This window comes from Saccoglossus kowalevskii, chromosome 14 (genome assembly GCF_978046115.1).
Source record: "Saccoglossus kowalevskii chromosome 14, keSacKowa6.1, whole genome shotgun sequence".
Classification (NCBI taxonomy): domain Eukaryota; kingdom Metazoa; phylum Hemichordata; class Enteropneusta; family Harrimaniidae; genus Saccoglossus; species Saccoglossus kowalevskii.
Window position 1 is genome coordinate 26,113,336 of NC_140654.1, and position 17,963 is coordinate 26,131,298.

The 17,963-nt window shown below is 37.0% G+C and overlaps 1 protein-coding gene across 1 annotated transcript; it reads right to left on the reverse strand.

Annotated features, from left to right (window-relative positions):
* Positions 1–4,735: 4,735 nt before the first annotated feature.
* LOC100367992 (bifunctional UDP-N-acetylglucosamine 2-epimerase/N-acetylmannosamine kinase-like) lies at positions 4,736–17,191 on the reverse strand. Its single transcript, XM_002737445.4, has 11 exons — positions 17,112–17,191; positions 12,230–12,443; positions 11,493–12,100; positions 10,444–10,744; positions 9,851–10,064; positions 9,616–9,739; positions 8,952–9,014; positions 8,313–8,465; positions 7,349–7,519; positions 7,137–7,247; positions 4,736–6,224 (listed from the first exon to the last, which is right to left on the reverse strand). Exons 2-11 carry the CDS (start codon positions 12,391–12,393, stop codon positions 5,974–5,976), a joined length of 2,160 nt encoding a protein of 719 aa, XP_002737491.1. The 5' UTR covers positions 12,394–12,443; positions 17,112–17,191; the 3' UTR covers positions 4,736–5,973.
* Positions 17,192–17,963: the final 772 nt, after the last annotated feature.

The window sequence follows — 17,963 nt, forward strand, 5'->3', positions numbered from 1 at the left end:
GGAAGGGGGCCAACCTACAGGACTGTACTCAGGGCTTGTAGGTGCGTCAGACCAATTTAGAGAACACTCAGTCTGCTGAATGTGATAGCATAATGGATAAATTCCACCCAAACCATCGACCTAAGTCATCGCCAATGCTTCAGGAACTAGATGGAGGTGATATGCATTGGTAGAGAGGTGTGGTAGACCACATGAGAAATGATCGCTCATAATCAAGATTAAATTGGTCCACGTTTTCTGTTAACAGCTGCAGTGCTTCTCAAGCTACAATAAACGTTAGCTACAATACTGTTAGCACCACATGGGCCAAGCAGTGCGTAGTGTCAATGCTGCTCAGTTTCATAGTGGGGTCAATCACCCATAGGAGTAACCACCCGACCCAATAGCAATGATGAAATTGGACAGAAAATAATGAACCAATAAGTGTATCAATTTTATGTGTGTGGTGATACTGTGTATTACCAGGCACAAGGCTTTACGATCATATCTATGAATACAATCTGCAAATGAACTAATCAATTATATCAAAGTCATTTGGCGAAATATCAAGGCTGGTGTCTCTTATTCACTCAACCTCATTATATTATCACAGTAATTATTTTCACACGGACTTATACTGATCACACAGGACAATTTTGAATGTGCACATCTCGAAAAATGTGGTCCTCTGGGTTTCTATGGCAATAGATTTAACATAGAATTAGAAACTCAAAGTGATATTAAAAACTTTTCTGATGCAGGATGGTGATCGACAAGCAACGATTTCTCTCAGCTGTGCTAAACTTTGAAAAAACCTGCATGAACCCTGCCTAGGTACACTGAAAGCTGCATGGTTTGTTGCTCGGCCTAGCCTCCGACAGGTGATGTGAAATTCAGGTGATTCGCGAATTATCTATTTCCATGTCATGTAGCTAATAATTCTGTGTTATGAGGGAGAAAAACAATACAAACCTACAAACTGTCAATGACTAATCAGGTGAATAGTTGAGGCAATTAAATTTGCCATAAGCAGTGAGAAAACCCAACACATGGTGTTTCGGGGGAACATATGCATGACTGAATCATGTCCTCATTCATGTTTTAATGAAAATTCATTGAAGTTGGTCTGTCTTTTTTGGTCTACCAAGGTGACTCAAACTGTTTTTGAACGCAGGACATTAGGATCATGACGATTTCTGTTGTCCCGATTTTCGTTGAATGTATAATAAATTGGCAACATTGTTTTTTTAAGTGAATACAGAGAATAACACTACGATAAAGACATGTATTCGACATTGTGAAATTCTTTCGTTTTGGGAAGAAAGACCCTGAAAACTGATTTTGACAAGGTAATTCAGAAATTTATATTAAGAATATTTCACAACGAATGTATTCCCTGTGCACCCATAAATAATTTTCATAATTATCGATTACACCAGAATATTACAGAAAAATTATAATTTGCCATATTCTCTATATTATTACTCTTGAATTATGACTGAAATAAGCTGAATGAAATTACAAACTATGTAGTGTATTCACCAACTCATGTATGGAATCTTTCTATATGATGACTCAACAGAATCTTTCTATCTGATGTCATAGAATCTTTCCATCTGATGTCATAGAATCTTTCCAACTGATGTCTCAACAGAATCTTTCTATATGATGTCTCGACAGAATCTTTCTATATGATGTCTCGACAGAATCTTTCTATATGATGTCTCGTCAGGAATCTTTCTATATGATGTCTCGACAGAATCTTTCTATATGATGTCTCGACAGAATCTTTCCATCTGATGTCTTGACAGAATCTTTCCATATGATGTCTCAACAGAATTTTTCCATCTGATGTCTCGACAGAATCTTTCCATCTGATGTCTCGACAGAATCTTTCCATCTGATGTCTCGACAGAATCTTTCCATCTGATGTCTCGACAGAATCTTTCCATCTGATGTCTCAACAGAATCTTTCCATCTGATGTCACAGAATCTTTCCATCTGATGTCACAGAATCTTTCCATCTGATGTCACAGAATCTTTCCATCTGATGTCACAGAATCTTTCCATCTGATGTCACAGAATCTTTCCATCTGATATCACAGAATCTTTCCATCTGATATCACAGAAACTTTCCATCTGATGTCACAGAATATTTGCATCTGATGTCACAGAATCTTTCCATCTGATGTCACAGAATCCTTCCCATATGTCACAGAATCTTTCTATATGATGTCACAGAATCCTTCCCATATGTCACAGAATCTTTCTATATGTCACAGAATCTTTCTATATGATGTCACAGAATCTTCCCATATGATGTCACAGAATCTTTCTATATGATGTCATAGAATCGTTCCAACAGATGTTACCCTGATATAATTAATTGTAAAGTTAAGATGTTTTACAACTCTATTTCCATTGTTGTGTGCTTTCGTCATATTTTATATTTATTTCCAGATTCCACTTATTACAAATTCGGATAGTTTGTCAAGACAGTTTGCAAATCATCATGTGTTTCTCCGATGAGTGCAAGGTGACGTGCATCCAAAATATTATTGTGTTTAGTTTACTATACTCAATTGTGATTGGCCACAGTCCTTCAACAAGAAACTGTGGGTTGGCTTAACTTTAGTTTCCTCAAATAACTGCGGTGACCTTTAATGAAAATGTTAAAATCTATTGAGAAGAAAAACCATTTAGAAAGCCTGTGTAATGATGATTTAAAAACAGTTAATTAAAGTTATTCGAGATGGGTGGACATTAAATAAGCCAAGACAGTACAAACAAGTCATTGTCAATGACACGTCCCCGTTCCGTTCATATTTGAGTGACATATACATTCAAAGCAGATCATGACCGAAATGCACCTGCATATGTACAACACATTGTACTAAATCTGAACAAAATCCATCCATGCATGACTGAGATCCGGTTCCGGAATTGTGAAAATACGTGATTTTGATGCATTTTCGGCCTTAAAATGGCCATCATTCAGCTATTGTTAAACAGATCATGAAACAAATGCACATATCTATTTGTGACATGATGTACCATGTGTGTGTGAAGTTTGAACTTGATCAATCCAGACATGTCTCGGATACGGATCCAGAACTGAATTCTTTAAAACAAAATGGCCGCCAGTCGGCCATTTCGAACTTGATCCGAAAGAAAAATGACGTGCATCAAGGTCCTATTATGTTTAATGTATGTACCAAATTTGAACAAAATCCGTCCATGCATAACTGAGATCCGGGTCCGGGATGGTGAAAATGTGGGATTTCAATGCACTTTCGGCCTTAAAGCGGCCGCCATTTGGCTATCGTTAATGAGATCATGAAACAAATGCACATACATATTTTTGACATGATGTACCTTGTGTGTGTGAAGTTTGAACTTGATCAATCCTGACATGTCTCGGATACGGATCCAGAACTGAATTCTTTAAAACAAAATGGCCGCCAGTCGGCCATTTCAAACTTGATCCTAAAAAAAAATGACGTGCATCAAGGTGCTATTATGTTTAATGTATGTACCAAATTTGAACGAAATCCGTCCATGCATAACTGAGATCCGGGTCCGGAATGGTGAAAATGTGTGATTTCGATGCATTTTCGGCCTTAAAGCGGCCGCCATTTGGCTATCATTAATGAGATCATGAAACAAATGCACATACATATTTGTGACATGATGTACCTTGTGTGTGTGAAGTTTGAACTCGATCAATCCAAGCATGTCTCAGATACGGATCCAGAACTGAATTCTTTAAAACAAAATGGCCGCCAGTCGGCCATTTCAAACCCGATCCAAAAAAATGACGTGCATCAAGGTCCTCTTATGTTTAATGTATGAACCAAATTTGAACAAAATCCGTCCATGCATAACTGAGATCCGGGTCCGGAATGGTGAAAATGTGTGATTTTGATGCATTTTCGGCCTTAAAATAGCGGCTATTCGGCAATCGTTAATCGGATCATGAAACAAATGCACATACATATTTGTGACATGATGTACCTTGTGTGTGTGAAGTTTGAACTCGATCAATCCAAGCATGTCTCAGATACGGATCCAGAACTGAATTCTTTAAAACACAATGGCCGCCAGTCGGCCATTTCAAACCCGATCCAAAAAAATTATGTGCATCAATGTCCTATTATGTTTAATGTATGAACCAAATTTGAACAAAATCCGTCCATGCATAACTGAGATCCAGGTCCGGAATGGTGAAAATGTGTGATTTTGATGCATTTGCGGCCTTAAAATAGCTGCTATTCGACCATCGTTAATCGGATCATGAAAAAAATGCATGTGCATATGTCCCATATAATGTGTGATGTATGAGTGAAGTTTGAACTTAATCGGCCCATGCATGTTCGAGATAAAGGTGATCACGCACGCACGCGCACGCACGGACGGACGGACGCACACACACAGGGCAAAACATAAGTCCCAGTTTTCGGACTACGTCCGAACGGGGACTAATTAACAAAATACATATTAAATTAGAATGATACAATGAGCAAATAATTAAACTGGAAACAAGAATATAAGATTTATCTGAATTTTTAATTTATTGAAACACATGCATTCCCTGTGAAAAATAGAAATGGTTACCAGGTAAGCAAAGTACAACGTGTAAGTATTGTGTAAGTAAGTATTGGGTAAGTAAGTATTGGGTTCGGGGAACTGTGACTTACTCAGCTTATAACACTCACATGTACAGATATTAGATTTGACCCAAAGGAATACACATAAGTTCATTACAAATAGTCCAGCTTTATTCATCCAAACTGTCAGCTGAGGTAACCCTCCAAGGGTGTTACCAACTCTCTATCCCAAAAATCTCTTAGGTGTGACACAGTTATAATGCGAACAGCCAATCGCTGAAGTCGTTGGCACGATCACGTGATTACCAGAGATGTGTCTCGCGGTTAAAGCTTTGCAAAGTTGCTAATACTAAATACAATTAGTAATCAATTTATTTATCAAATTCCTGTAATATATGTTTATAATCTCCACCCTAAACTTGCAAGTTGTTGATTATAGACAATAGTGTGAACTAAAAGTGCGTATGTGATGTCGCTATGGTAACAGTATAACGAATAAAGCCTAAAACTACAAACAAGCCTTATGTATGACCACAACAATTGGTCACTTGAGAGTGGACGAGGCTGGTAACAAGCCAATTTCAAAACATAAAGTGACCTCACCTCAATAAAAATGGGGATGATATGTTCACTTTCATAAAATGTCTTACAGTACAGACTAAATAATCATTTAAATAAGTGCATAGCATGCAGGAATTCAAATATACAGATATAAATTCGACTTTATTTAATGTAAAGTTAATCGAGTATGTAAATATGTGAGATAATCCAAAAAAAGATAATATAAAAATCAAGTCATCAAAACCCCATAGAATCTTGTAAATAGTAGTGAGCATATAAACCAGTTACTAATAAAAGCTTAACAGTATAAATAGACCATTTTACGTTCAATGCGAGATCCCGTGTTATGCATGAAATCGAACGTTAAAACAGGACAAACAAAGGTCATAGCATCGTAGTGGCGTCAAACATCGATTCGACAAATGCGAAAGTATTTTGGGGGATTTTTCAATGCTTAATAATGTGCTGTGCACATTTCATGGTGGTCAATTTTGGTGAAGTAAATGCAATATTCCCATTTCAAAGATCGGCATTTCGACTTTGTGCTATGAAAAAAAGAAATTCGAGTTCAAAATCAAATCGATGTTCGGTCCGCGTCTTTCACACAATACGCGATATAAACATTCACATAAGGACATACAATCAATTAAATAAATAGCAGGTGGACTATGGATTATCACATTTTCACACATATTGTATTCCAAACATGTAATTTCATTTAGATGCAAAGGACACCCAAAACACTAGTTTGAATTGCTATTCACAGAGACGGTGAAATGATTTAGAGAAATAAGTGTGGGATGCCGGAAATACAGTCTTACAAAAATTACATGTGTTCTCTTTTACTATCCGTGCTTTTGATTTTTTTCATCGAATTCATAACGATTGCCGCTACTCCTCTCAGTGTAGGTTCTGTCACTTCTGCCATTCGAACATCTACTTTCCCGTGGAATGTTTTCTTCATCGCATCTTTTGTTTTCTGGATGTATGCCGTTGCCAGGTAACCGTGTAAGATGATACTGGAGATGCGTCTGCCTGCTAATATGTTTTTCATAGCACATATTAAAGCATCAGCACCTGTGTGAGTGACGTCATAATGGAAATGTATTAAAGACAATAATGAAAATCAAATAATGTCTATCTCACCTCCGCATCATGATTAAGTAAATGGTTAAACAGAAGAGAGTATTATATTCTGTATCTTCATATTTTGTTAGTAGTAGTCTGATTGGTCCATGCAAGCAGGAAAAACTTTTAACATCATAGCTGACAATTTCAAAACACGTCAATGCCTTAATATGTTGTGACTTTTACAAATGTAAATGACACAGATTGAATTTAGTCTAAAATTAGCAACCATGTTACCAATGTATCGCCAGAACTTTTAACATTTAACGTTGGTTCCAAAACACGCATGCGCGGGGTATATAAGTCTCATATAAATAAAGATGGCGACTTTGACTGTTGTGTAGATCAACGAGTACAAACTGAGACGTTTCCAAGCTTTAATTAGTTAATTTTTAGGTGATTTGGGGGTATCGAAGGACTCACCGGTGGTATTCAGTGCAAATCGCGCCCAGGTCAAACCTCATACTTGTGATTAAAGAGCGCATTGTGGGCAAATCAATGTTTATCAACCCAGATGTAGCACATGGGCAGCGTGACGACTGCCGATAATGTTCACAGTCATTTATGTGAAATGTTAAATTTGCGCTCCCAATTACGTTTTAGTTACGTTTTGAAAGTCGTGAAATGGGTCCATTCAAGTGAAATAACATGTCAAACTCTTGACTCGTGTAGTAAATATCCACTTGTTTAGAGATGCCCCACTTATAGTTTCCTCAAAGAAACCTTTCACAGTAAGTATGAGTATTAAGCAAGGAAGCAAGAAGCAATTGTGTAGACCCGTGTGGGAACACTTGCAAGATAATCTGTAGAATATTTCTTTCAAAATAAACCATCAAACTTTCTAATGACAAACCCTCTTACCGCTATTAAGTATCTCCTGGGCTACAATGTTCCCAGTCTTGGCTGCAAGGACAAGGTCACGTAAACTGTCTGCTTCGTTTCTTTCTCCCCCGTTTATAGTTGTATTCTCTTCTGTAATGAAATGACATTGGTAGAATTTAAATAAGTTACGTCATATAAGTAAGAACGAACCATCATGACACAAAAACGAAAGAAAATGATCTCCTTACTACCTTGCAAGTTCTTTGCTGAAGCGGCGAGTAGCGCCCTCTCGGAGCTGTAACAATTAACACATCCACGGCTTCCGCATTCGCAAAGAGGGCCATTCATGTGTACGGTCATGTGACCTATATTCACCGGAGAGATGTGATTTTGCTCACTGCATACAAGCCTTGCCTCGATGTCTGTCAAAAGATTATATAATTAAAGGAAACATCAAGCCAAACAACATACAGACCCCCCAAGAAAAAGCTCACCAAATGAGGGAGAATGCAATTTACATTTTTTTATATCACTTTTCATTCTCTAGATATTCAACTTTTCATCAGTATTATGTAGTCAGCCATCTTGATTCTCAAGCAAAGGATTTGAAAATTTGAACTAATTCGAATCAGTATTTCTCATGTTGTAGATGAAATCATTTTCTCAATTTCTGACAACAAATTCTATGATGTCATACTCTACCCATAACTCTTTGCTAAAGAATCAATATGGCGGACTACATAAATTGATGAAAAGTTGAATATCTAGAGAATGAAAAGTGATATAAAAAAAATGTGAATTGCATTCTCCTACATTTGCCGAGTTCTTTTATCTGGGAGTAATATGTGGTTATCCTTGACTCTTGCTTTAAAACACTGATTCAGTCATAGTGTGGGGGCAATAGAATCATCACGTGACATGGGTAGTGCACGTGACCAGTCATATGACGTAACTAGAGGGGGCTGAATACTTACCTTCGATATCGCAAAGTTGTCGTTTTTGCATAATGCACATTTTATATTATCCGTGATGTTTATTACTGTGGAAATTCGATTTCACCCTTCAAAATGAATATATTGTAAATAAAATGCCATAGAGGCAATTAATCAAAGTGATCAAAATAATAATTCTCCAGACCGGAAGTGTCCTGAAATGTGGTGTCGCTGTGTATTCTGCCCAATCAACAAACTAGTTTAACTAGTCAAATTAGTTTACCTTTATTAATAAGTATATTTAGAATCGTATCCCGGTTTCTGTTAATTCCGAAGTGGTTCTCAGCGGATGTTCTACAGCTAGCCTCGCTCTCGATACAAGTAGGCAGAGAGAACTCGGAATATACAAACTTTTCAAAGTCACATTTACTCCACCCTATGAAAGAAACGTATTGTTTTTAGTTTGTAATATATGTAATACAGGTGTAATGCACATGAATCTGACTGCAAACAGTATTTGAATAAAACACTTTCTGATTCATTTGAACATCGTTTCACAATTAACTCTACGATAGAAATTTGTTGACGATTCAAGGAAGGCGGAATTTGATTAAAGGGCGGTAGTCGTCACGCCACGCATGCGTGAGATATATGGGTCTCATATAAACAAAGATGGCAACTTTGGCTGTTGTGCAGATCAACGGGTACAAACTGGGACGTTACCAAGCTTTAATTAGGTAATTTTAGGTGATTGGAAGGTATCGAAGGAGTCACCGGTGGTAATTAGTGCAAGTCACGCCAAGGTCAAACCTCATACTTGTGATTTCCATTAGAAGAACGCATTGGATTATGGAAAAATCAATGTTATCAACACAAATGTCGCACATGCGCAGCGCGACGACTACCGTACAGAATTACTAACCGTTTATAACTTTCTTATTTTCATTGCAGTAATTGTCAATCTTCAATGTGTCAAGACAAACACCTAATAATAAATATGGATTATAAGTATACACAATGTTTTCAGTTAGACAGAATTGTTTCTGTCCAATTATCTAATTGGTGTCGTAATGAATACGTCATATTTTCCAATTCCATCAGATTCAAGTAGTATATTTGTCGCTGTGTTGCTATTATCCTGGATTGTGAATATAACTCATTGTTTCCCTTGGAAAATCGTGAAATTAAAAAACAGATAATATGCCCGGCAGACCAAAATAGTGACATTAAATGCAAGTGAAAATAAATGGTTTTGCAGATAGTACAATATCAAATTTTCCATCAAAATATTGATTATCTGCGATTGAAACAAGAAAACATTTTGATGGGTGCATCGTCGTAAATTTCCCATCTAATTTAATCCATATTCTATGCTTTGAGTCGCAGTCACTTTGTGGTTCCTAATGATGATGGTGCGTATAGAATTACAGTCGCTTTTGTGGCACCAAGGAGTATGTCTAGAGTCACAGCCACTCATGCGTATAGAGCAGTGGGAATACACTGCGGTTAAGAATAGTAGAGTGTGGCAAAATAATGGCTGCCATGCAAATAGTTTGTAGTATTATCTCTGCAAAGATTCCACTTACCCAAACCAATCACGTTTACGTCTAGTTCCGTTGCCATGGCAATTGCTTTCTTCAGGCTATTCTTCCAAGATTCAAAACGATCCCACTTAATTGAATTATCGGCTAATCTATGGATGATCTCACCCTGAGAAAAACAATGGCAAATGGTTACTTTGTTTTTATGCCACAATATATGAAGTCAGAATCCACTTAGATATTTGATTAAAGATAAGGTACTGTAATTCTGTTTCGTCACCTTATTGTTCACCAAAGCCATTTTGGTCACAGCACCCTCTAGTGCTACAGTAACCACACACAGTCCGTCCTCCATGACGTTGTCAACGTGTTGACTTTTCTTAGTTGTTAGTGCAGGGAACGTGTATGTCTTCTGTATCCTCTCGGTAATGTCGATGCCTCTCATGAAATCCAGTATACGTCGTACTGAGTTACCATCGCCGTATAAAAATGATCTTCAATACAATCATACATGATATGTCTCTGTTATTTAGAGCTTAAATGCTCAGGGTTATTATATCATCTTTTTTGACAAGCCCAGGATCACGTGACACGTACTGTTTGAACCGAATTATTTGTCATTATTTTCATGCTTTCATCAATATATTACCGGAAATAAAAAAGGGAAATTTGGGTCACCGGACAATTTGCACATGCGCTTTCAATTAATAATACGTACCAGTGATTCGAAGAGCATTCGCCGTTACGTAAGATTTTGTATCATATGGAATGAACTATAAGGTAATTATTTCATCTCGTATTTCGATATTATATATTCTAAATATAATAATAGTATGCAACTGTAGAATAATATCAAACAAGACTTTGCCAAACCTTGGGTATTCTTTCTGATACTGGAGCTCCAATGCTTGTAATATGGTATGTTTAGAGTCAGCGTCTGGACAGGCGAACACGTTCTCTCCACTCTCTCTCCCGGTTTGACGGGAACCAAGACTTACAACAGGAGTACCGAATGCGCATGTCTCTCGGACAACGCAACTACTGTTGCCAATCAGACAGCCACAGTTTGCCATAAGTACGATGAACTCTTCGAATGGGATATGTTTGGCAGTGACGAAATTTTCACCCATTTCTATCTTCTTTTCTCGTATAATTCTAGTCATATCTTTGCTACCTGGTAGTACAGAAAGAATAAATCTGTGTGAATCACATACGATGACATGTTTGAGTTGAGACATATGGGTTTGCATGCGTTGATAGAGGGCGCAATTTACACATTTCATTATGCTTTTACGTCTGTCCAATCACAGAATTTCAAATCAGTTTAAGAAGGGTTTAACCGTGGTTCATGGTTCACTGTAGACTGGCGCAGTCAGGGCAATTAATTTGTTTTTGTAGTTTGAATAAAATATAAAAAATCGCGCAATGGAGGTGTTAGCGCGAAATCACCCCGGCTGGTTTATTCTGCAGGAAATTCATTGCTATTAAATATCCAGGATTGCACATATTATAATGAGGTTGGCGCGGAAATGCGAGCATAATGAGGTCAACATGGTAAAGGTCACACTGTCGACGTTTCTCGGTCAGAGGTCAGTTGAAGAGACGTTGTGATTGGCTTAGATGACTGTCAAATAGAACACTCATTTACATAATTACCCATTGAGAAATCGAAGCGTTCCTGCAGTGTCGATAGAGGGCCATGCGGAATAAACCAGTCGGGATGATTTCACAGTTACAGGGGGTTTCCCGCTAACACCTCCATTTCGCGATTTTTTTATTTTATTTAAACTGCAAAAACAAATTATCGCCCGACTGCGCCAGTCTAGGTTCACTGCTGCGACGCTCTTCGACTTCGAAAGATGTAGCGCCATCATATGCCAAGAAGTAGAACTCATGATAACAGAAAGTAGTCCCATACATACCGGCATCTACGTTTGGATACAACACCAATGTTTTCTTTCCAAACTCTAGTAATGCATCCATGGCGAAATTGAACATCTTTAGTGAGTGTTCTATTTCCGTTGTAACAGGGTGTTGTAGAGAAATGATGTATTGCTTGGGTTTTGCCTCGTCACCAAGCCATTTCTTGATCACTTTGTCGCGTGTACTTAACGTGTCGATCTTCAATAGATTGTCGTAGACGGGACAACCTGACAGCAGAATTCTGTCCACATCTTCACACATCGCTATGAGTCTGGCACGAGCTTTCTCCGTACAACATAGGTGATAGTGGGATAACTTGGTTATAGCATGGCGAATAGAGTCATCAATAGTGCCGCTAACTTCACCGCCCTCAACGTGCACAATACGGATATTCATAAGTGCAGCAGCTGTAGCCAGAGCTAATGCATCGAAACGATCGCCATGAACGACTAATAAATCAGGTTGTAAATAAAGCAATATATCAGGAAGTTTTGATAAGGAAAGTCCGACTGATTCAACCATGGCTGCTTCGTCTTCGCCTCGGACAATGGTGTGGAGTTTCCAGTTTATTTTGATATTGTCGCGTTCTATATTTTTTATAGTTGTTCTGGAAAATGTAAAGAAATAATACATTTAGCGATTTTAATCAAAGTGTTTTATCGTATCCGAAAACAAGATTGAAACCAAGAAGACGATTTAACAAATAAATTTTCTAATAAAAAAAATCTTTCCTCACCCAAAATCATCCAACAAATGACTGCCTGTTACGATGACTTGCAGCTCAAAATCCGGATCATCCCTCAAACCAATCATTATTGGCGACAGTTTCGAATAATCTGCTCGATTACTGGTTGCAACGCACACTTTTATTGGTCGAAAAGAAGAATGGTGGTCAGCCATAGTTAACCTTTGAGCTCTGCCTCTGATCGGTGAGCTGATATTCTTTCAAACTGAAAAATAAGTTTATTATAAAATATTGAAAAAGCAGATACACATTTGATGATAATATCAAGCAATTTGGGGAGCTTGTTCAAGCAAATATTGAAACACATAACGAAGTAGTTATTAATATAGTTGTCACACACAGTACGCGTTTGTATTTACATAAACAACGAGTGTATATTGCACGTATACCGTGACGTTGCATAGGACACATAAGTTTACCAAACCGGAAATCCTTTTGGGCCATCACTCGTTAAAATTGGTCGTTCCCGTACTTCAAGCTGTGTAAATATGGTATGAACACTTTAATCATTCGGTGGATTTATACTTGTGATTTCCATTAGAAGAGCGCATTGGATTGTGGGAAAATCAATGTTTATCAACACAAACGTCGCACATGTGCAGCTGTCACGACCACCGCCCTTTAAACTCGAAGTCCACTCAAACTTTTTTTGTAAAGTTGGTGATATCTTTATAATCAGCGAGTATTACAGTATCGTATTTTGTGAAAATAATAATAAATAATATTCAACAATTTCTATTTTATCATGTTAGAGAAAATAGCCATATTTTTGAAATGTCTGAGGATAGCAAAAAGTATCCCAATCAGTCATGATACATATTGTTTCTGTGTAACCAGTTTACAATTCGAGATAACATAACATCTCTAAACCATGTGAACCAATGCTAAAAACAATATAATTCTAACAAAATAACTTCCATCCCATTTCGCCAGTAAAGCAGAGTTCACACATTTTAGTGTGTTCTACTATTACGTTAACGTCACTAAAGGCATACGGTCGTAAAACTCCTGCACAAACAGATCCGCATAGGTGGACAATATTTCATGTAAATATGTATATATATATATATAAGTTTCAGTTGTTCTTAGCATTTGGCAGGGGGGATCGTAACCTCTTGTGGTGAGAACCAGTGTGACTAGCCTGCCAACGGGATGCTAAGGATTTCATAGTTAAAGTTATCAGTCACATTCATTAATGTACTAGTAATTTCGTTTTACTTAACCGTAAATCAAAATCACTATTACGTCAGTTCTATTTTTAGATCTATATTCATTTCATACATAAAGTCCATATCTGTAGTTGCATTCCTGTAGGGCCACCATGTAACTATATAACTCCCCAGTCCATATCACCCAAAACTTAAAAGACACAACCAGGTGATAGGAATTTTCATAGTTACCTGAGAATTATATATTTATCATATCATAAACTATGTTTGGTTTACTGTTGACAAAAACTAAACTTCAAACTATTCTGCAATTTAGGGGAAAGGAGAAAAACTATTTGAAAATGTACCTTTTTAGAATGCATGAAGAATATCCGCAGATGATTTCGTTCTAGTGACATTTACCGAACTTTGCCAGCCAATATATGATGGTACAAACCGCACAGGATTCTGGGTTGCGGACACACTACATACCTATATGTCCATTATCCCTAATCATAATGCCTATACAGAAATTCAATTTAATTGAACTGTATTTCTATATGAATTGTATTTTAATTGATTTTAATTAAATGTGCTCTTATATAAGCTTGCATTTTAATTCATTATTACGTTCGTTTATAGCATAGCAATTTAATCGAGTTGCTTCACATATTCTGGTTCCGATTCCGCGTTTTATAAACAACTTAAAAACAAACCCCCTCAGCAAAAGATATACGAATTTATTTGGACATTCTCGATTTGGACATCGTCAGGTCGTAAAACTGTTGATCCAGTGTTTTCTCTGGTAGTGTAAGACAACATACAAAAGAAGCACCAGGGGGATGTGCTTATTTCACGGTCACGTGCGTCCTCCCGGGGGGTATCAGCTTAACTATGAGTACGATAGTCCCCTTTGAAGATAGATTCGCCTTTAGCCGAATTGTTTTATCATAAAGAATTAGGACGAGTTCACACGAGCAATAGAAAAAAAGATCGACTTTGATCCGAAAAATGCCCATAATTCTTTACGACAAAACAGGTCGACTGGACGCGACGCTGTCCTCAAAACGACCTTTTGAATAATGACGCGTTTTAACTGTATTCGAAATAAATATCGCCTAACAGCAAAAATGCTGTTTTTAATGTCCGAAAGCTATTTAGCAATGTCGAAATGAATGGGGAAACTGAGTTCATTGGCATCTCATCTAAATTCTAACGAAATAATCTACACTAAGGTAGACATTTCTCTGGCCAAGGAACGTTCTATATTCTCTGTAATAAGCTGAGATAACTGATGTGGTTTACTAATGTATAATTTGTTTTGAAGTATACTTTAGACAAATTGGTGTATTACAAATAACTGGAATGTATAAAGCTAGCATTGGTAATACAGAAATTGTTAATAAAGACTGGCCGTTGCAATATAATAAATATAATCAGAAACCATACGTTTATAAAGAACTTAGACTGGACCAGCCGTGGCAATTTTATAACTCTTTTTTTCTAAATCTTGGTCCGACGATAAATTACTAATTTGAAACACTTTTCTAAAAAAGAATTGGCATATAAAACAATGAAATTGTAACGAATAACAAGACTGGAAGCTGTGGTTACATTGGCTGCCAGTGAGCAGATTAGTTGAACATGGACTCTCTGATATTATGAAATATACTAGATGTCTTCTTGACTTATGTTAGTCTTGGGTCGGACGGTAATTACAGTCACGGTAACGTATTGTATGGCGCCCTCATCGCCTTGCGTCGAATTACGTAAAGTGCATCGCCAACAGCGAAGCTATCCTACAAGAGCAAACACTTCAAGTTGATTGAAAGTGAAAGTTAAGTTCTCACAAATATGGTAAAATCCCCGGCGATATTTTGAAGAATGATTCCAGTTAACGGAGGAGAGTTGTGGCGAGCCAGTGTGTCACCGTGTGCTACCCGCATGTACGTATGACATGACAATTGCATTCAATTGTGGATGTCAGTACGTGCAATAATACTTTAATTTCCATATTCCAACACCTATATGTAATTTTCAAATGTATTGTTTAAGCCTGTACCATTTTCACACTTTTATGCGCGCCATGTCAAATGTCATCACGACTGTCTAGCACTCCTTATTTGGCATGTTATTAAGTTCTGACAAACTACGTTGACTTGTGCTGGGCGTCGTAGTGACGTAACGATATCACGTGTTTTCACTTATAAATAGAGGGAGGACTCTTAAGGTAGAAGCCTAGTCAGAATTTTTGAAAATATTGGTCATAAATCACATAACAATGTTCATTAGTTTATTATGTACAATCATGTAGCTAATGTCCATGGTACAATGAAATAGCATTATTTTGTGTGTTACAGTTATGCTTTTTGAGAAACGTGTCCTAATATTTCTTGGAAATTTTTAGAACAATTCCATAGAGCACAATGTTAAAGAAAAATTGCACTTTTTGAGCTTTTTAAAACCCAGATTTTTTAAATAATTCAGAACAACAAAAAGTAGTCCATCATTAACAATATATAATTTTTTCAGCCTATGTCACCAGGCTAAATTTTTAGATATTGCATAATATCTCTGCCATAGGAACCTGTGGTAATAATGTTGTAATAGTGTCAAAATGGCGACTTTCCACTAAAATACAACCATCAATTTCTCAAAAATAAGGCTGGTGACCCCCAACTTTTTTTAAGTCAATATCCTTATATTGGGTTGGAGTACAGTTTATTGCAAATTGCATAAATTCTGGGGGTTTTTAATTATGAGTAGGCTTTAAGGGGAGCATGATGATGAGGGAACTGGTGTCCCACGGGCTGTGTATATCTAGGCGTGGCTGCGAAGCCAACGCCTGGGAGCCAAGTTCTTATCACTACATGTATTATCATTATCCGATGTCTCTACAAATAAATATCGTGACTATATCACTACCACAGCAACTCTGCTATCCCGATTGATTCCTTATATCTCTACAATCTTCTACAGCTATACATTTATAACTGTTACACGTGGCAATTTTATAATTCTTTTTTCTAAATCTTGGTCCGACGATAATTTTCTAATTTGAAACACTTTTCTGAAAAAGAATTATCATATAAAACAATGAAATTGTAACGAGTAACAAGGCTGGACTTATGTTAACAAGTCATGGATCGGACAGTAATTACAGTAACGTATTGTATGGCGCCCTCATCGCCTGGCATTAATTTCCGTACAGTGCCTCGCCAACAGGGAAGCTATCCTACGAGAGCAGACACTTGTTGAAAGTGAAATTCGAGTTCTCACAAACATGGTAAAATCCCCGGCGATTCTTTGAAGAATGTTTTTAGTTAGCGGAGGAGAATCGTGGCAAGCCAATGTAAGTTTAAGACTCGTTAACTTTAAGTTCGCGAAGCTATATAAGAGAGCAGACACTTGATTGAAAATGAAAGTTTTGAGTTCTCACAAACTTGGTAAAATCCCCGGTTATATTTTTAAGAGTGTTTCTAGTTAACGGAGAAGAATCGTGGCAAGCCAATGTAAATTTAAACTCATATAACTATTCGTGTTATTCAAGTTGATATCTAAGGTTCAGAGCGCTTTGACAAAATTACCACTTTGTCCGAATCGATCAACTAACGTCAAGAAATACATGTATATTCGACTTAAACGGATATGTAATTTGATTGCTTTGTTTATCATTAAGGATAAAAGTATACGTACATACAATTCTCTAAATTATCAACACCTACCTTGAACTGGGCGCTGTACTCTATTAGCTGCGGGTACACCCGGTGCTCCAAGCTGTGTTATAAAGAAGCGCTCGCGTGCGTTGGCTTTTATATGTACCAATATGTGGAAATGTTATTGATACAAAACAAGTTATAAAAATAGGAATGTCATAACTTTTCTACGAAATCTATCGTACCTGGGAATAGTTCTCGTGACCATTCGTCCATGGTCGTTTCAATATATACGTCATGATAACTACGCACACTCACACGTGATGCCGTCAGAAACAGGAAATGGTAGAAAAACTGTGCAAAATATTTGTTTCCTCCTTTTAGTTTTGAGCAATATTTTTAATTTTTATTTATTTTATATATATATTCTGAAATACAATGGTCAACCTCTGATAATGCACGGCGAAATATCAATGTTATTAAAATAAGATTCCGTACATTATATCAAGAGCGGTGGTCGTTATATATGCCATGAGTGCTTATTTACAAAAGCGTGGTTTAAAGCTGCACCTTATCATTATCAGCGGTCCGAGTATAATACTAGTATTATGGCGGTCAGACCGGGTATGTTGTTACGCAGGGTGGGTTATTTTTATAGTACGGCAATCTGAAAATAATCAAATACAAAATGCATACAAAAAAAAACTCTCTTCACACTTGATTTCAAGTTGACGCCTAATTTTCCAGATAAATACTACGTTAGATATTTTCTTCACTTGACCGTGTCACGTGACTCATTCAGAATATTATTTACGCAATCACTAAAATTTTACCAATTTTGGTCCTTTGTAAACAAAAATAAAAAGAACCGCATCAACTGAAAACACACAATTTGTACATATCGTCTGATTTTATGGCTGG

Coding starts and splice junctions, on each gene's coding strand:
- LOC100367992 (XM_002737445.4), bottom strand. CDS start 12,393: ATGGCTGACCACCATTCTTCTTTTCGACCAATAAAAGTGTGCGTTGCA. Junction 9,015..9,615: donor CGTAAACGTGATTGGTTTGG/GTAAGTGGAATC, acceptor ATTTATTATTAG/GTGTTTGTCTTGACACATTG. Junction 6,225..7,136: donor CCAGGAGATACTTAATAGCG/GTAAGAGGGTTT, acceptor TCACTCACACAG/GTGCTGATGCTTTAATATGT.